At 32.6% G+C, this 17,471-nt stretch overlaps 2 protein-coding genes across 2 annotated transcripts in view; one reads left to right on the top strand and one right to left on the bottom strand.

Annotated features, from left to right (window-relative positions):
- Positions 1 to 1,351: 1,351 nt before the first annotated feature.
- LOC127738734 (39S ribosomal protein L37, mitochondrial-like) lies at positions 1,352 to 4,957 on the bottom strand. The gene is made up of 2 exons (XM_052250074.1): positions 4,786 to 4,957; positions 1,352 to 2,534 (listed from the first exon to the last, which is right to left on the bottom strand). Exons 1-2 carry the CDS (start codon positions 4,910 to 4,912, stop codon positions 1,390 to 1,392), a joined length of 1,272 nt encoding a protein of 423 aa, XP_052106034.1. The 5' UTR covers positions 4,913 to 4,957; the 3' UTR covers positions 1,352 to 1,389.
- A 23-nt stretch (positions 4,958 to 4,980) lies between these two features.
- The window catches only part of LOC127738724 (uncharacterized), a 45,770-nt gene continuing 33,279 nt past the window's right edge, over positions 4,981 to 17,471 (top strand). The window contains exons 1-6 of the mRNA XM_052250061.1: positions 4,981 to 5,052; positions 9,001 to 9,084; positions 9,748 to 9,806; positions 11,779 to 11,940; positions 12,916 to 16,220; positions 16,995 to 17,227. Coding sequence (XP_052106021.1) covers positions 9,007 to 9,084; positions 9,748 to 9,806; positions 11,779 to 11,940; positions 12,916 to 16,220; positions 16,995 to 17,227 — 3,837 coding nt within the window. The 5' untranslated portion in view covers positions 4,981 to 5,052; positions 9,001 to 9,006. The remainder of the gene's footprint in view (positions 5,053 to 9,000; positions 9,085 to 9,747; positions 9,807 to 11,778; positions 11,941 to 12,915; positions 16,221 to 16,994; positions 17,228 to 17,471) is intronic.

Genomic DNA, 17,471 nt, shown 5'->3' with positions numbered 1-17,471 from the left:
GTCATGGCTGTATCAAGCTTGAATGTTGTGTCCATACTTGCCCCAACTGTTCAGGGTTCGACCTCTGCGATCGTATCAAGCTGCGCCCAGCGGAGCATTTTATTGTATTTTGGATATACGTTTAAGTATGTTTAATCAAGGATTTTTTATGGGATATATTTTACTATAAAAATTCTTGGTTTAATATAAATCAAATGAGAACTTAAGCTGAATGAGTGAACATGGATTTGACAGCTAATGCCCCTTTAAAGGTAGTTTGAGAATTATTATTTGTGACAGCTGAACTGTCATACAACTTTACAACATAAAAAGTGATTGTGTCCAATTTTACTCAATGGAGATTTATTACAGATATTTGCAAATAATAGGGAACACATTTTATCAGGAGCCGTGAGGTCTAAGTAGTTACTCCTACTGTATCACTAGCCTGTCAACACTCAGGTTGAGAGTTCAAACCCTACACATGACAGGTGTTGTGCATTCCACTCCAATCTTAATTTGATGACAAGGATTGGCAATTTTCCTACCGAAAACCTGAATGCCACAACATAGCTCATACAATGTAGTACTGAAAGTGGTGTTAAACACCAAAAATCAATCATTTTAGGATCAGAATGTTATCACCTTTAATTACTAACAATCACCTTGTTTTACCATATTCAATCAACATGTTTTAAAGCATCAAGTTTTGTCAATGAATAACCCTAATAAACAGCTGCGCCATGAGCGCATGATACGCCCGTCTCTTTTTTAAAGAATAAAGTTCAATAACTTCTCAATGTCATATCAGAAATTCATGAAAAACTTAAGGGAGGTTATTTCAATAGATATAAACCAGTCACCAAAGTTTCATGATAACTGCCCAAAGCATTGAACGAAAACTGAAAAATACCCCTTTTATGAAGTAAACAATAAACAGATTTCTGTCTTCTTTGAAAATTTAACTGTTTTCTTCAATTTTGTTCTGCATCAATAAGGTCTATAGACATGATAGATGAAAAAAAAAAAGAAGAAAACTCTGGAATGGTAACATTTTGAATGTCATTTTTATACAGTACACACAGGGTGATTCTGCTCAAATGTGCTGGTATTATAGCTGATGATTTTGAGTAATAACACACTGATTTTCAACCCTGTAATGTAAAATGTACTTAAGTATTTCAGAGTGAATATTTACAACCAGTGGCAAACACTGAAAACTTCACCACCATAACGAAAGATTAGCAATTTAATCACCTTGTGTGTACTGTACTAATCCAAAATTATATAAATTTATAGGTGACACAAAAAAGTCACAGGACATAATGTCACAAAATTGATAGGACAAAAAGTCAAACTTATTATCAATAAATTCAAACAAATACTTTTTTAATGCCATTCAAAAATATATCATAAATTTGCCGTTTCTGGTAACCCATTTAAAACTAGTGCTAACATCTTGTCCAATGGTGTAGATTCAAAGTCTCCATAATGTTTTTTATGAAAAAATTCATCTTCTTTCCAAGGCTGTGGCATGATTTTTTTAAATATCTGGTTACCTGTATCAAACCAAACAAAGTTCTTGATTCCTCCATCTGTATTTATGTCTAGAGTGTTTAACTGAAAGCATGTAAAGTTAAGAGTCGTTTGATCCATGTTTACACACTGAACACTAACAGGTTCTGGCAATTTCACAACATCATCTCCAAATCTTTCTCTGGCCCTAGCAGTGGCGTATGCAAAACAGAACATAAGAGATCTACACTGTCTGTCAGCATTGCTCCAATGATCACTGTTCTGCATGAACAAAGTATGTGGTCTGCTAAAGGCATATGGTAATTTAAAACCATTGCAGGTAGAATCATTATAAAAATGCTCTTTTATCAAATCAATTGTTGGCTCTACAGGATATAAATCTGGCAAAGCCATTTCAGTAGATTTGTCAATTGTTTCTTGATCAGCAAATGGCTGCAAATCTTGATTTGACCCTAACATGTATTTTGGTGTTCCTCGTATCAAAATATTCTCATCATTAAACATATAATGTGTATTGACATATGGTGAATGAATGAGTCGTCTCCCTTGAACAGCATTGGGGAACTGTGCTGCTGTACTTTGACACATCCTCACTAGATCTGTCAGAAATATGCCTATTGATTGACGTGGAGGAATACCATATTCTCTTGGAAATTTGAATTTCAAATTTTCTTTATCAATTCTTCGAGGGAGTTTAACCCTAGTACTGACCCATTCCTGTGAATGCATTATATAACGCTTGAGAAGTATTTCTTTGTTGGGTATTTCTATCTTGTTCACCAAGTTGGAAACATTTTGTGGTAATCCATCAAGCTTCTGTGACTTTGTAAGAACACAAACTTGATCAATATTTTGCAAAAATTTGATTGTATAGTTATAACATGAAACTGGATTTTCTTTATACAGCGGATGCTCTGTAGGGCTAGGTTCCTCATAGAACCGTGGGTCATCAGCTGGTGGTTTCCATTCTTTTTTTACATCAGTTCTGAATTCCTCCAATGGATCAACAATGTCAACACCTATAAAGCAGAAAAAAATTTAAGTCTTTAATAGGTGCACTCTGGATTCAAGAGGACTAAAACATGAATGTGTTTTACAACTTAACATGAAAGAGTTTACTGCATACTACAAGTAACCTAAAATTTTTTATACCGGGCAAGTACATTCATATCTTAGCAGAACAACAAATTTTAACAAGAAGTTGCATGCATTAATTGTCATGCTAAGCATACCCTTAATTACAATTTATATACAACTCATCACTGTCACTCAGTTGTCCAAACATGAAGTCATTCTAATAAGTAGTTCCTAAGAAAAGTGACAAAAATATTTTGTTTTTATTAAATATTTTGAAAAAGTCAAAGTATTAGCAAACAGTAAGCATGGTAAGTCATGTTGGTGTATGACAGATTTAAAAGCACACACGTTTATACAACTCATCACTGTCAAGCTGTAAATCAAATATGAAGTCATTCACTGCAGTAGTTCCTGAGAGAAGCTTGACATAATTATTTGTTGGATGAATAGATTGACCCTTGTTCATGATTGCAATTTATCACCACTTCTAGAATAGCAAAATAGCCCAATTCTAGAGTGGGCATAACAAAGAACTGAATAAAAAGTTGTATTCAAGTTTTAAAGAATAGGAATGCAAGTGACATAGAATGTTTTAATATAGACAGGAGTCTGAATGAATGCAAGTAATGCAACCCATTTTGCATAAAGCCAATAAGTGTTTCTTCCTTAAAATGTTTTTGCCACACCATCATCCATGTAAAGCAAACAACAATCAATCAGACTTTAAAATGTGCCATGTCATATTCATATTGCAGAACAAAATCTGTATTCATCTGTTGTATATTTACACTAAATATGAATTAGAGTGGCATTTAAATATTATAATTGCAAATACAGTGTTATAGTACATAATCTTGAATGTGTTTACAACATTTTACATATCAAAGAACTTTTTTGAAGGAAGGTACATGCTTATAATGGTAACCAGTTTTCCCATACATGTACATTAAAATTGTGCCATTAAAAAAATTGTAAAGACAGAACATTTGATATTCATGATATATATGTTTTAACTCAAAACACAGGCTAAATAAGATGAAGATCCAATGTTAATATTTTAATTTGTTATTTAATCAAGCAACATTAAAACGTCCTATTATGCAGTAATGGTAAGGCCTTGATTTTTAAGTTAAAAGGATTGGAATCTGTTTGAGGACAGTTTGCATACACTGTATGGTAATCTGTTGTGTGAGAACTTAGAAGTGATCTTACAAAAAATTATTCATGCATCTTGTTCATCATTAGGGTTGTCTGTCTAATGGCTTAAATTTTCTCACTACTAAATTTAATATAAAAATAAGATGTGATATGATTGCCTATGAGACAACTATCCACCCTAGTTCAAATGACGAAGGTAAAAGATTAAGTCAGCATTTTGTAAGTATATTATAACATAATAACATAATGTGATACTTTTAAGTGAAAGTTTTAGATACAAATGTAGTTTTAACAGAAGGTCACATTGTATTAATACACAGTATCAGCACCTAAAATGACTGTGCCTTTTCTCATTGTTGAAGGCCATACATTGACATATAGTTGCTAAAATCTATATCATTGCATGGTCTCTGATGGAACATTGTTGCATACACCAATCTTGAGTTGTTTTTAATAAATGAGTTACATACACCAGTTGACCCGAGGTCAATTGACATTACCAATGTCATCGAACAATCGGTTCTTACTGTGAAGTTGTAACATAATTATTGTGAAATAGGAAACTTACTGGAAAGGGCACAAATTAGAAAGTTCTCTATAGACCTTATCACTATTTGGGAATCTGCGACACTTAGACTATTGATGTCATACAACATGTACAACAATCACTTTTCCTGTATGGCGTCAGACATTTTCTATTGTGACGACGAAATTGTTTGCGCAGATTCCCAAATAGCGATAAGGTCTATTATAATATATGGATTTGAAATCCTTAAACACACATCTTTGCTTTGACTAAGGATTTATATACCAGTATACTAGCTATCAACACTATACAAATGATCAAATCCTTGCTTTTAACATCACAGACAACATCGAACAAGTGTCTGTGTTTGACATACACCTAGTGGTTGGACTATAATAAATCTATGAAAAATTATCCTTGATCAATGCAAGGATTTGATTAGTAACAGTATACTATACAAATCCTTGATCAATGACAAAGTAAGAATTTTTTTTTAAATTTTTTGCTACCTAATTGTTCTATAGCTTGTGGCACTTTCAGGGGAGGGTTTTTGTATTTTCCTCTAGTCTTCCAGACAGTCTTTAACCATTTTACTTTGTTAATTTTATAATAAAACAGTTCTTTAGTGAGCCTCATGGTTCCAAAAATGGTTTGTAAGCATTGATAAGGTCTGTCCCAAGGCTTTCCGGAAACCGGAAGTTTACATGAACATACGAAAAAGCAAGAAAAGTATCGAAGATAAAATGTAAAAACCTCGCACTACAGAAAAAATACAAGTAAATATGCATCGTCGTGTCATGCTCTTTTTTGTTCAGAGCATCAGTGTTTCCTGTTTATGAAAGATGATTGTCATCGACTGCACATATGAATGAGATGTTTTTTTGTAAAACTTTCCCAGCCATAAATAATCGCCATGCATGTTTTATCCTGTTTACATACCGAAAAATAACATAAAAAGATATGTGATGTAGGGGTTTTGGAGAAATAAATGAGACTCCCATGGTCCATATTAATTTTGAACATGGAAAGGATCCCTATTAGAATTAGAGTATTACATTGTAACATTTCTGAGGGGACTATCTAAGCAGAAATCCGGGTCCATTCGCCCAAAAATCATTTTCACTCCCATTCATGTTCGCCCCCTTTCATGTTTGCACCCACACGTTTGTACCGTTTTAAAGGTTTTGTTATGAATAATTTTTTAATTGTGTTTTAGTTAATATACATTTATAATGCTATTATAAAAAGGAGAATGACAAATGTAAATATAATTGACAAAACATTATAGAAAGAGAGACCAATCAAAAGATATGAAACTGGTATTTTAAAATAAATCGTATGCTCCTAAAACAGAAATAGCTCTAGGGTTCTTTTCACACAAAAATGTTATGACTGAAATTGATAGTTAGTTACACAGAACTGTTAATGACTTCACTTAACTGAAATAAATGATTCCATTGTTTTACCATTTATTTGTATTTACAAAACATTTTTCTCGTAAGATTTTTTGTTAAATGAGTCGCAGATATTGCTATAAAACAAAGATATTATTTTTTCTTCATTGTTTTAAAATAAAGAAACATTCTAAAAACATAAACCATGGTACACAGGATTCGTTTAGAGTTTTGTGAATTATTTTGACGAAATGAATAATAGATATTGTCATGACGATCAAAGCCCAAGTTCCCTCATCTAAGATCTGTAAAAGAAAGGCAGAAGATATCAAACGGCTATCAAACTCGTCACAATGATATGACAGCAACTTTTAATGAGCAAGCAAATATTTAAGGTTACTACACCAAAGCTATAGTTATAACAACAATCATGATTTTCAAACACATAACAATAATATCAAATTAGCTTTGTAAATACCAAATAACAGTAATCATAAATAAGTCACATTCAAGAATTATCATCATCACAAAAAAAATATATATATTTCAATTAGAAAATTCAAGAATTGATATTTTTAACAAACCCAAAAGGGTGAATGAGTGGGGAGCGAATGTGTAGGGTGCAAACGTGTTCTGGGAGCGAACGGACCTGATACCCTATCGACATGAGATACAAGATATTTTATTATGCCAATCAGGACACTAATGGCTGAGCAGAATAATCATTATTACAATAAACAGATAAACAATAAATATATACAATATTTTAAAATAAACAAACAAAAAAATTGCCCATTAATGATTAGTATGACTTTTATAAATCAAAGTTTAGTTCAATGTAGAAAATAAAATCATTAAGTGCAAAGATCTACAATTACAAACGAAAAGAACACACTGTAACTTAGACCAATCTAGCCATGAACCTGTGAATTATTATTTAACAGACATATCAATCTTTTTAATCCTCAGACTTCATACATATGTCATTTACATGTATATCAAATAATCTCATTTCCATAATGTCATGTATACAAGTTTAAAACTATTGGAACAACACTGGGCATTGTATTTCTTTTATAGGGGTCCCAACCCATATGGAGCTTACTAAACTGTCCTTAACCTTAATCCTTACCCTAACCCTTACCTACATGTAACCCTGACCTAACCCTGACACTAGCCCTAACCCTAAAACCTAACCCAAACCATAAATTAACCCTAACCTTAAAGTATAGGGACCCATAAAGAAAAAAAAGCCCAACACTGAACTGATTCGACTTATATAATATCCTTTGTAGTGCCGGAGATATTGAATTATCATTCGTATGTTAAGGTTCATTATAAGATATTGCCAAATATGGTCATGTTTACACCACAAAATTGACTCAAGTACAAAATAACCTGAGCCAGAGACATGTACAGCACATATACATATACATCTCTGCCTGTGCACCTGTAAAAGTTTAAAAGCATGCATGAAAGACTGGACCTAGATATATAAGAGTTCTATGTATGGCATGTTTCGGCGTGGACCAATAGATTAAGGGACATGCAACTAAATAATTTTTCAATTACATTGTTTTGAAAAGGTTTACCTGTAAATGCTTGTTTTGGGGGCATTTCTCTGTTCAAACATAGATTTACTATTTTTCAAAGTCCTACTAGGATTGTCTTTTAATATTGAATTTAAGAAATATATATGTCATTAAAGATGAAGGATTGTATGGTGCTCAGAGCTAGTTTTCATTTCCATAATTTCATTATTGAGTTGTTATTCTGGTGTCCAAAGTTGGAAAAATTTTCATTTTCTAATCGAATTATTCAAATATTATAATTTTAGAAGGTGCCTCGTTTTCATTTATTTTCCTGATATTTTATCATTTATAATGTCTATACGGGGTTGATAAGGGGAGTTTTTATAGGGTGTTTAATGCATTTTTATTGACCTTTTTATTTTATACTTTTCCTGAAAAAAAGCTTTTAAAAATTATTTTTTTCAAAGAATTTAAGTTAATGATTTCTTTTCCTTAAAATAAGGGTCTTATATTTATTCTTTATTTTTAAAAATCATACTTTTCCTTAAAATAAGGTTGTTAATTCTTTATTTAGATCAAACTTTTCTTGTATGGTATTTCCAAATACAAGTAACATGTACTAGTCATGCTAGTTGTTAAAAAGATAATTAACAAATGTACCAAAATTTTAGACAAGGTAATTAACAAGTTAAAATTTATGCAATTTTTTGTATTGTCTAAAGTGAATCCCTAATAATTGTGACCCAATTATTGATTAGTTACAGATACAAATTCTTAATTTTCATGAACATAAAACGCATTTAAGTTTTATTTATCTAGGTTCAGCCATGCCTTTAAACTTTTGCAGTTGTACAAGGTTTGAAGGTATGAGGAATGATATTGCAGTCTGCATATTTGTAAATTCTTTTGAACAGATTGACATGATTGACAATCTTTTTCATGAAACACACTGATTACTTCAACATTCAATAAAAGTATAATAATATGGGGCATGTGTTACATTGGAAAGAGGACAAAGTCTGTATAAGTAGCTATATCATTGTATATAGATATATCATTATTTATTTTTTTTCAAAATTAAATCACTTCAGGAAATAATTAGAACCTATTACTATACCAGACCAAGGATTTACCTTGCCAAGGTCATCAATTATTTTTACACTATCAATGACAGTACAACCTTTTTGAAAATACCTTACATGTATATTATTGTCTTCATGGTTGAGGCCTGAACAATACATTTCTGATTTACCAAGGATTTATATAGTCTTGGTTTTACCAATAAATCAACATTTCCAGCATAATTTCTTTAGAAAAATTAAAACTATTCCCATAACAGTCTTTTAAATAACTTATTCGTGTATGTCTTTTTAATAACAAACTCATGAACATGTGTAAAATTGAAATTTCTGGCAGTCAATTAAAAAAAATTCTTCACTCTTTTGTATTTTTTTTTACGTCTATTACATCTATTTTTTTAACTGTTTGCATAAAACCTTTCTGGAAGATTAATGAAAAAGGGAGATTACTACATCATTGTACATGTATAAATGCTGTACTAAAGTTTTATGTAAAATTAAAAGATTTTCGCCTGTTTTATTATTCATTTGTACACGGTTTTGGAATAACATCTTTTCTAGCTTTAAAATTTTGTTGAAGAATATACCAGTACTTTGAATTTTGTAAACTTTTTCAAAACCTTGACTTGATTTCTGCACCAATATACAGTTTTTGAATATGTATAGTATTATTATAGTTCTTTGTTTTCATTTTTTTAAATCCATAATTTTGTATTCAGATTAAGATGTCTGGAACAGAAAACACAGAAAGTACTGAAGAACAGTCATGTGACATATGTAAGATTTCATATGTCACTGAAAAGGTTGGTGTCAAATTGAAATGTGGGCTGTTTAAGGCCAAAGGTCAGGTCAAAAAGATCGCATAAACTTCAATTTTTTTTCTGAACTATATTAAAATATCTGTTTCAGCCTAGGCACAACAAGTCATTTATATAATCTATCGGACTTGTCCGGAAAATACGACCGTTTTGGAAGCCCTGGTGTCAATTGCAGTTTTACAGTTATGAATACAAATTTGCATGCAATTTTTTTTTACATAGCAAACTATGACTCATATATACATTAATACTCTTGTATGCTGTGACATCCATGTTGCATAGAAGTCCATGTATCCTTTGTGAAATATGCACTGAAATAAAATACATTTTACAATAGACCATTTGTCAATTTATACTGATTTGATTCTGTTATAACACACTTTTCTTTTGCCAATTAAAGATTGTATCTCATCAAGTTCAATTGGCTGCTGCCCATGCAAAGCCTAATAAGTTGAAAGTGATATATAATCATTTTAACCAATTTAAAAAAGAAATAACCTATTGATATTTGTGTACTATAGCATTACAAAACACTATTCGTCCAACAAGTATCTTTCTGTATAATCTATTATATTAAATATACAAAGAAGTTATGACAACTTTGCTACATATATTTTAATTTACTTTCACCTACATTTTTTCTTCTAGGAATTACAAGATCATGAATGGTCACTTATGCACCACATCAAAATTGAACAGAGAAAAAAGTGAGTAATTATTACAAATGTATCTGCTAATGATAAAACTTACAACATGTTATTATGGAAAACATGTAGTACATATACTGTATAAATAAAAAAAGCTACCCTCACTTTTCTTCAGGTGTCTTAAGGTTCTTAACCCCTTCTGTAAGTCTGTGTATTATGAAATTTTCAAAACACAATTATATCAATACAGCAAAATACAAAAGAGGCGTGACATTTTATACATATCTGAAAAGGAAACGCCGTTTACAGCAATTATATTAATTGTTTCATTGCATTTAATAGAAAATGTGGATTATTTGGCAGCTCAAGCCTAAAGCCTAAAGAAAACCCACAGACTTTATTAAAGAAATTTTCTTTATAACACTTGAAATATAGATTACTCACTTGTTTGTCCATGTTGTGCTAGTGTTTATTGCTTGCAAAAAGTCCTAAATTACCTTAACAATCCCAAAAAACTCATGCTGAGTCACTAAAGTCAAGGAGGACATTCTAAAAGGTTCACTTGAATAAGTCCATATTTGGACTTGTTTTAACTAATATCTTTATTTAAAAGTTTGTCATAGGGGATTACTGCTATTAAATACGGAATTGTCAAATATAAGAGAACATAGGGAAGGGCTGTTGATTTTCTATAAAAATTTCATATGTTTAGCATTGAATCAACAAAAGGGTACGTAATCCTGAAACTGGTCAAAATAAATGTTAAATTTTCCTACAATGTACCTATGCTGTATATATCTGCACATGCTGGGTTGTTTTATACAAATGACAATGTAGTTGTTATATGGTTACTCAAATCCTCTATTGTAGAGTTGTTGCAAGGTAAACGTTATGTATAAATATATGTGCATATCGATATTTATAAATAAAATTGGTTTTCTAAATCATTATTTCTTTCAATCAAAAATAAATTTTATTATTTTTTATGCCCCCGCAGTCACCGCCGGTGCACTAAGTGTTACCCTTGTCCGTCCGTACAAACATACGTCCCCAAATTGGTTTCCGTTCTCTAACTTTAGTTTGCCTCAACCAAATGTTATGCTTATTACCACAAAACACATATCAAGTTCGAATTTGGGTGGCGTTTATTTATTTCAAAAAGGCAATTATCTAAATATTAGCATATTCATCTCTTGTAATCAACAAATAAATAATTGGGTTAAACTTTAATTTTGAGACAACATTTACTTGAAAGAATGCATTGTTAAGGGATGCAACAATATTTTTATTTTTATGAAAAAAGTGTGAAAATCACTGAATTCTTGCTACTTTTCTCAATCCTTTCTCATTATATATTTATTGTCTTTGATTTATAAATAAGGCACACTTTTTTATATGATAGGACAGTGGGGACAGCTTGAAGGAGGTGTGGTATTGCGCTCTCAATTATATTGATCTAGCTAGGACAATGAGTTGGGGGATAACACAGGCTTCTGGCTCCATCCTACTTTTACATATTAGGGATTTGGGCTTTGGGCTCCTGGCTCCAGTGATAGGGCTTTGGGCTCCACTGATAGGGCTCATTGCCTGGGAGGTAGGGATCAATGTTCAAGCTACGTGGGCTTCCTCTTCAAAGTTAACGTGTGTCATAACCCCAAATGAATGTATTTATCCTCCCAATTTCCAGTGTTCTCCATTTGAATAAATTAGGGTAGAAAGATAGGCAAAATTTTAATTACTTATACCTCATTGGATCAACAGTTTACACTTAAATTGTTAACATTTAGAACATGCATAATAAGAAAGAAAATAAGGTTTGGTTGTGTTAGCAGAAACGCATGTATAAATATATATATTTTTAGCGAAAGTTAATGAATCTTTTTAAAGGATTGGCTATTTTAATATTCAGTATTTAAAGACCTTGTTTTTAAAATCCCTAACCATAATCGTTGTTTTTACTAAGAGATGCTTTATAGTTAAAGTCTGTTTTATGCAATGAAAATAAGATACATAATGTGTGTTTTATTTACAGGGGTGCAGTACACAAATGTTCCTTGTGTTTTACAATATCTCCAAACCTTATAGAATATGGAAAACATTTGAACGGAGACAAACACAAACAGGCTATAGAGGAAAGCAGAGTACAGATTGAAACCTTAGATCCACAGGAAATACAATCCAGGTTACACTCTAGGTATGTAATGACTATATTTAAATCCAACAGATATTTAGTTAAGGTTCTCTCAAGTATGAACTGCTTGTATGTAAGTAATTCTACAGAAAAGCTTGTCAATGTCACACACACACATAATACATGTATTACTTCAGATTAAAGTTTATTTTATGCGTTTCCAATTTTCATTGATTTAGGAAATTTAACTTCATGTCCTATTTTTTACAAGTTCTTCATACAAAAAAGGTAAAATAACAAAAATACTGAACTACAGGGAAAATTCAAAATGGAAAGTCCCTTAACAAATGGCAAAAACAAAAGCTCAAACACATCATACGAATGGAAAACAACTGTCATATTCCTGACTCGGTACAGGCATTTCCTTATATAGAAAATGGTGGATTAAACCTGGTTTTATAACTAGCTAAACCTCTCACTTGTATGACAGTCACATTAAGGCCTTTAGAAGCTTTGTATATTGTTCAATGCTTAATTCATGGTTTACTTATACTCAAGAAGTTCGTAAAAAATTAGTACCTACGCTTATAATATTGATCTACTGTGAAATAAAATGTAATACATGTACATTGTACATGTTGTAATGACAAAAGTTTTTGTACAACACAGAGTAAGGAATAGATGGATACAATTTAATAATGACTGGAATTTTGAAATCATATGATCCAGATTTTCAAGATAAAACATATAGTTTAAAACAATATATTAAATGTTGTAATCGTTACAATTCCAGATATGTATGAATAAATGCAGTTGTAAAGTATATGTCAATGAGACAGCAACCCAACACCTAAAAAAACTTCAAAACATATAGAGGTCAACAAATATTCTTCATCAAAACACTATGTATACATTTGACTTTGACATATGTCAAGCTCCAAATTGTCCTGAGTCTAGACAGTTTTGCACCCTTTTTAAGATACACCTGCAACTTCATGTAAATTGTAACATTTTCACAATTTTTCCGATTTATTTCAGTGAAAAAGATGATGATCCTCATTCAGAAACAGACAGAATGGAAACAAGTTATGGTAGAGACACACGAGGACACCAGAGGTCATATTCTCAACCTGCAGCTAGAGGTCAATTCTTTGGAAACAGGAGACCTTACAGAAACAGACATGGTCAGTTCTATGAAAAAGGTTATAATTACCAAGACAGCATGGAAAACCCTTATTGGCATAAAAGTGGAATGATGCAGATGTTTCCCTATCAGTGGAGACAACCATGGGATTCCACTTCGCCTGATCCTTGGGAACACCCAAATCAGACTCCTGATGATATGGAATTCCAATACCAGGACAAAAATAGAAACAGAAGGCCTAGCCATCAAGAGTCAAATGAACAATATTCTGGCAGGGAAAGGTACAATAGATATGAATATGTTAGACCAGAAAGGGATCAGGATGTTGATAAACGTAGAATTGATGTAGATGATAATAGAAAATCTGTCAGGTTTGAGGATGAATCAGAGGAAACATCAGGATATTTGTCACAGCCTCAAGTGAGTCAGGATTTTATTACTTCAAAACGGAGGAAAAGATGTAGTGACATTCCAGAAAAAGAGCATCCAGTTGGTGGTAGGACAACTAAAAATAGTAAGAGTCGATCACAAGAGTCTCCTGTTGTTGAAGCTGATAGTACAACAGATATTGAAATGTCAACAAAACGGTCATCAGTAGACAAAGACAGAAAACACGATGTTAAGAAAAAACCAGAGGCAAAAGTTAAAAAGAAAAAAGCAAGTGGTAGTAAAACTTCTCCAAGGTCAGATGAAGGTGACACAGTATTAGAACGAGCAGAAAAACTATGTAAAGAGCTTAGAGATAGGAGAGAAAAAGCAAAGAAGGATGTGCAAAAGGGAAAGAAAGTAGAAAAAAATGAAGAAATAAATAAACAGTTGGCTAAATTTGCTGAAATAAATAAAAGTTATGTCAAAGGTGTTCTTGATGATACAGATTTAGATGTGCCTTTAAAATTGATTGATATGAGATCGAAAAAGAGCGATAAAATATCATCCACTACTCCAAAGAAAGAAAATGTCTCAGAAAATTCAAGCAGTTCTGTCAAGGAAATAACTCCTGTAAGTTCTACTACAAAGTCAAAGAATAAGAAACCAGTTTCTAAGGTAGAGAGCCCTAGCAGGTCCTCTGGTAACAAAGTGAAGGATGTTAGTCCTAGGAAAATTATAGATATACATAGCATTGAAAGCCCTGATGAATCTCAGATTGAAAAAAGTTCACAGAAAAAATCAACTAGTCAGTCAATATCCAGAGCAGGCAAGACAAAAGTAACAAGCAAAACTAGAGATATTGATGAAATAAGAAAAGAGATTGAATTAGAAGTTCGTCAGTCACAACAAGACAAAACAAATAAATCTCTTATAAATGAAGAAAGCCTGACTCTACATGAAGGTGAAGAGGATGAGTCGGCTATGTCAGAGAAAAATATAGGCTTAAGAGAGACTGATTCAGCTGAACCGTCTAAATTGCGATCTTCTGTAGAATCTACTAGCCGGGAATCCTTATTAAAAATGGTAAATTCACCTAGATCTCGTAAAGAAAGACAACAGCTAGCAGAATTTTTGAGAACATATGCTAAATCACAAAACCGTTTATCTTTACCGAGATTTAACTTGCAGATGTCAGGGTTGTATGATAACCTTGAGCATTATGGCGAATTTGGTTTGGAAGAGTTATCACCAGAAGTCCAGCTTCAGATTGCAGAACTAATTGAGGCTGATATCAAGCCAGATATTGATGAGCTTGAGCAAAATTTATTATTGTCTAATATCAAAGTAGAAAGTGCTGATGATTATCCAGGAATAAGCTCACAGCTGTCCACCAGTGTTGACAAATTAGAACTTTTGGATAAATCTTTGAATCAGTGGGAAAAATCAAAAGCAGGCTTTTCAGATATTGAGAGTATGAATGAATTGAATAGACTGAAAACAAAGATTCTATCAAGTAGTGAAATTAAAAAGGAGCCTGCAAGTGCAGTGAAAAGTCCTGATAGATCAAGTTGCCCGCAATCACCGCAGTATAGCCAAGAAGAACGAGAGTTCATAGAAAAATTCTGTAGTCCTGGAAGTCCAGTAAAACATGTTAGTAGTCCACAGAAACATACAGGAAGAGCTGATATTTCAAGGGAATCACGGGTCAGTACTCCACAGAAACATGTTGGCAAAACAGATATTCCAAGTGATTCTCAGGTCAGTAGTCCACTGACACATGCTGGCAAAGCTGATATCCAGAGAGATTCTGAGGCTAGTAGTCCACAGAAACATGCTCACAGAGCTGATATCCTGAAGGATTCTCAGTTCAGTAGTCCACAGAAACATGATCACAGTACTGATTTCCTAAGGGATTCTCCAGTCAGTAGTCCACATGCTCACAGAGCAGATATTCCAAGGAAATCCCAGGATGATTCCTTCAGACACAGAGTTAAAACAGAGATGCCTTTTATCACTGATTCACAAGAAAAAACTTTCATATCTGATGCTCATGTAGATCATAAAGAAAAAAGCAACCAGACCAAAGCAAGTGATGTATTAGGGCCTATTAAAACTAGCATTACCAATTTTCGTAGTAGATCTAATTCTTTGTCAAGTTTACATACAACTAAAGACTTTAATTTTAGTGATAGTCTGCGATCAAATCCAGAAACTAACACCAAGTTAGAATCAGTGACATCAATTGACCCGTTAGAATTATGGCGTAAAGAACAAGCAAGGGAGAAAATTTCAGAAAAACCTGAAAAACTGGACCATTTACAATTAAAATCAAATGAATACAAGCATATCCAATCCACAGTTACAAATCTCAGTTCCAGTGGAAGACAGGATGATGACAAGATTGCAGTATCTCCGTACAAACTATCAGATGGAGGACTGGCAAGTTACCGAGGTAGCATAGAGAGTAATGTTGTCTCCTCCGTATCTCAGAACAAAACTTCTCAATCTGAACCATCTCTTACTGTTACGGGAAGTCTTCCGTGGAATAACAGAGAACTATTACCACACAGTCAGATAAAATCAGATAATATGACACAGTCTGGGACTTCTTGGTTTGATGGTGTTTCATTAGGTCAGCAGACATATCATACAGAATCAGGCCATGAATCAGTTGGAGAAAAGATATTAGTGGCTCCCTCTGTTTCTACATGGCTTGGTAGTGGGATACCAAAGACTGAACCATTCTGTACAGTAGGGACTGTAGCATTAACCAGCACTACAACAGTAACAACTTGGTCTACCTCATCTGGATATTTGACTCAACCTCAAGGTATGTTTATTACATGTCATTGTTGAATTTTAGTTGTGAGGGCACATATATAGCATTTGATTGGTATAACAAAATCTTGTTGTTTGTCAAGGTTCTAACTATCAATATTTTATACATTTAAGCAGACTTTGTAATAAATGAGGGTCTGGAGGGGGGGTCCTTCATTTCTGTATTCTTTGATTTTTTAGGCCACTTTTCTCTATTTCTTTATATTTTAGAACCTCATTATTCTCTATTTGTTGGTCCATTTTTCTCTATTCTTTATATTTTTTGACCATTATTCTCTATTCTGTAAACCCCCCATCCACACCCTCATAGATAAATTCACTGGTTATCTACAGATAAATACATTGTCCTAAAACATTATGAGATTCAGTAGGTCAAAACATGTTGATGTTGTCCAAAGCAACATAACTCTAATAATCACATTCCAAAAATATGACACAGGCTGTATAGGAAAAGTGTTTTTGTAATATGAAAACTATGGATGTTAAGCAATCAACAATAATATCAATTAAGTGCTGTTATATTTTTTATTGATCAAACCCCTAACCTTTTGCACTGAAGATGAAATTGCTACATAAAATCTTTGGTTCAGTATATATATGATGTATACATAATTGATACTGAAAATTCTGTGCTTTGCTGTTAGACTATCATGGATTAAGAGCTGTTAGACTATCATGGATTAAGAAGTGCATGGCCCTTAAAATTTTGCCATGACTGCTTGAGCTTGCTATTGCTAATTTATTAACAGTACTTTATTTATAACAGTGATGTCATCATCAGACATGAGTTTACCTACTATCAGTCGAGACGTTAGAATGAGGCGACCATCAGAGACTTCCACAGCGGAGAGTTTGGTTGATACTGTATATGATATCAGTATTAAAGAGGAAGATACACGTCAGGAATTACAGGACGTCGATCAGAATATTACCAGGTTACGGAAACTAATAGAAGAATCTACGGAGGAGCTCAACAGATATCAAGAAAGGAAACAAAAAGTTTGCTCATAGATTTTTCAAGTCTAGTATACTTAAAAAATTGTCAAACAAATTGAGTTTCCTAGCAATATAAAAATAGGAAAATGTGGTATGATTGTTAATGAGAAAACTCTCCACCAGAGACCAAATGACATACAAGTTTGCAACTATAGCTCACTGTCAGGCCTTCAACAATGGGCAAAACCCATATAACATAGCAAGCTATAAAAGGCCCATAAAAGACAAATGTAAAAAATTCAAATGA

Source organism: Mytilus californianus, unplaced genomic scaffold, assembly GCF_021869535.1.
Source record: "Mytilus californianus isolate M0D057914Y unplaced genomic scaffold, xbMytCali1.0.p SCAF_4, whole genome shotgun sequence".
NCBI lineage: Eukaryota > Metazoa > Mollusca > Bivalvia > Mytilida > Mytilidae > Mytilus > Mytilus californianus.
This window is presented reverse-complemented; position numbering and strand designations above follow the sequence as displayed.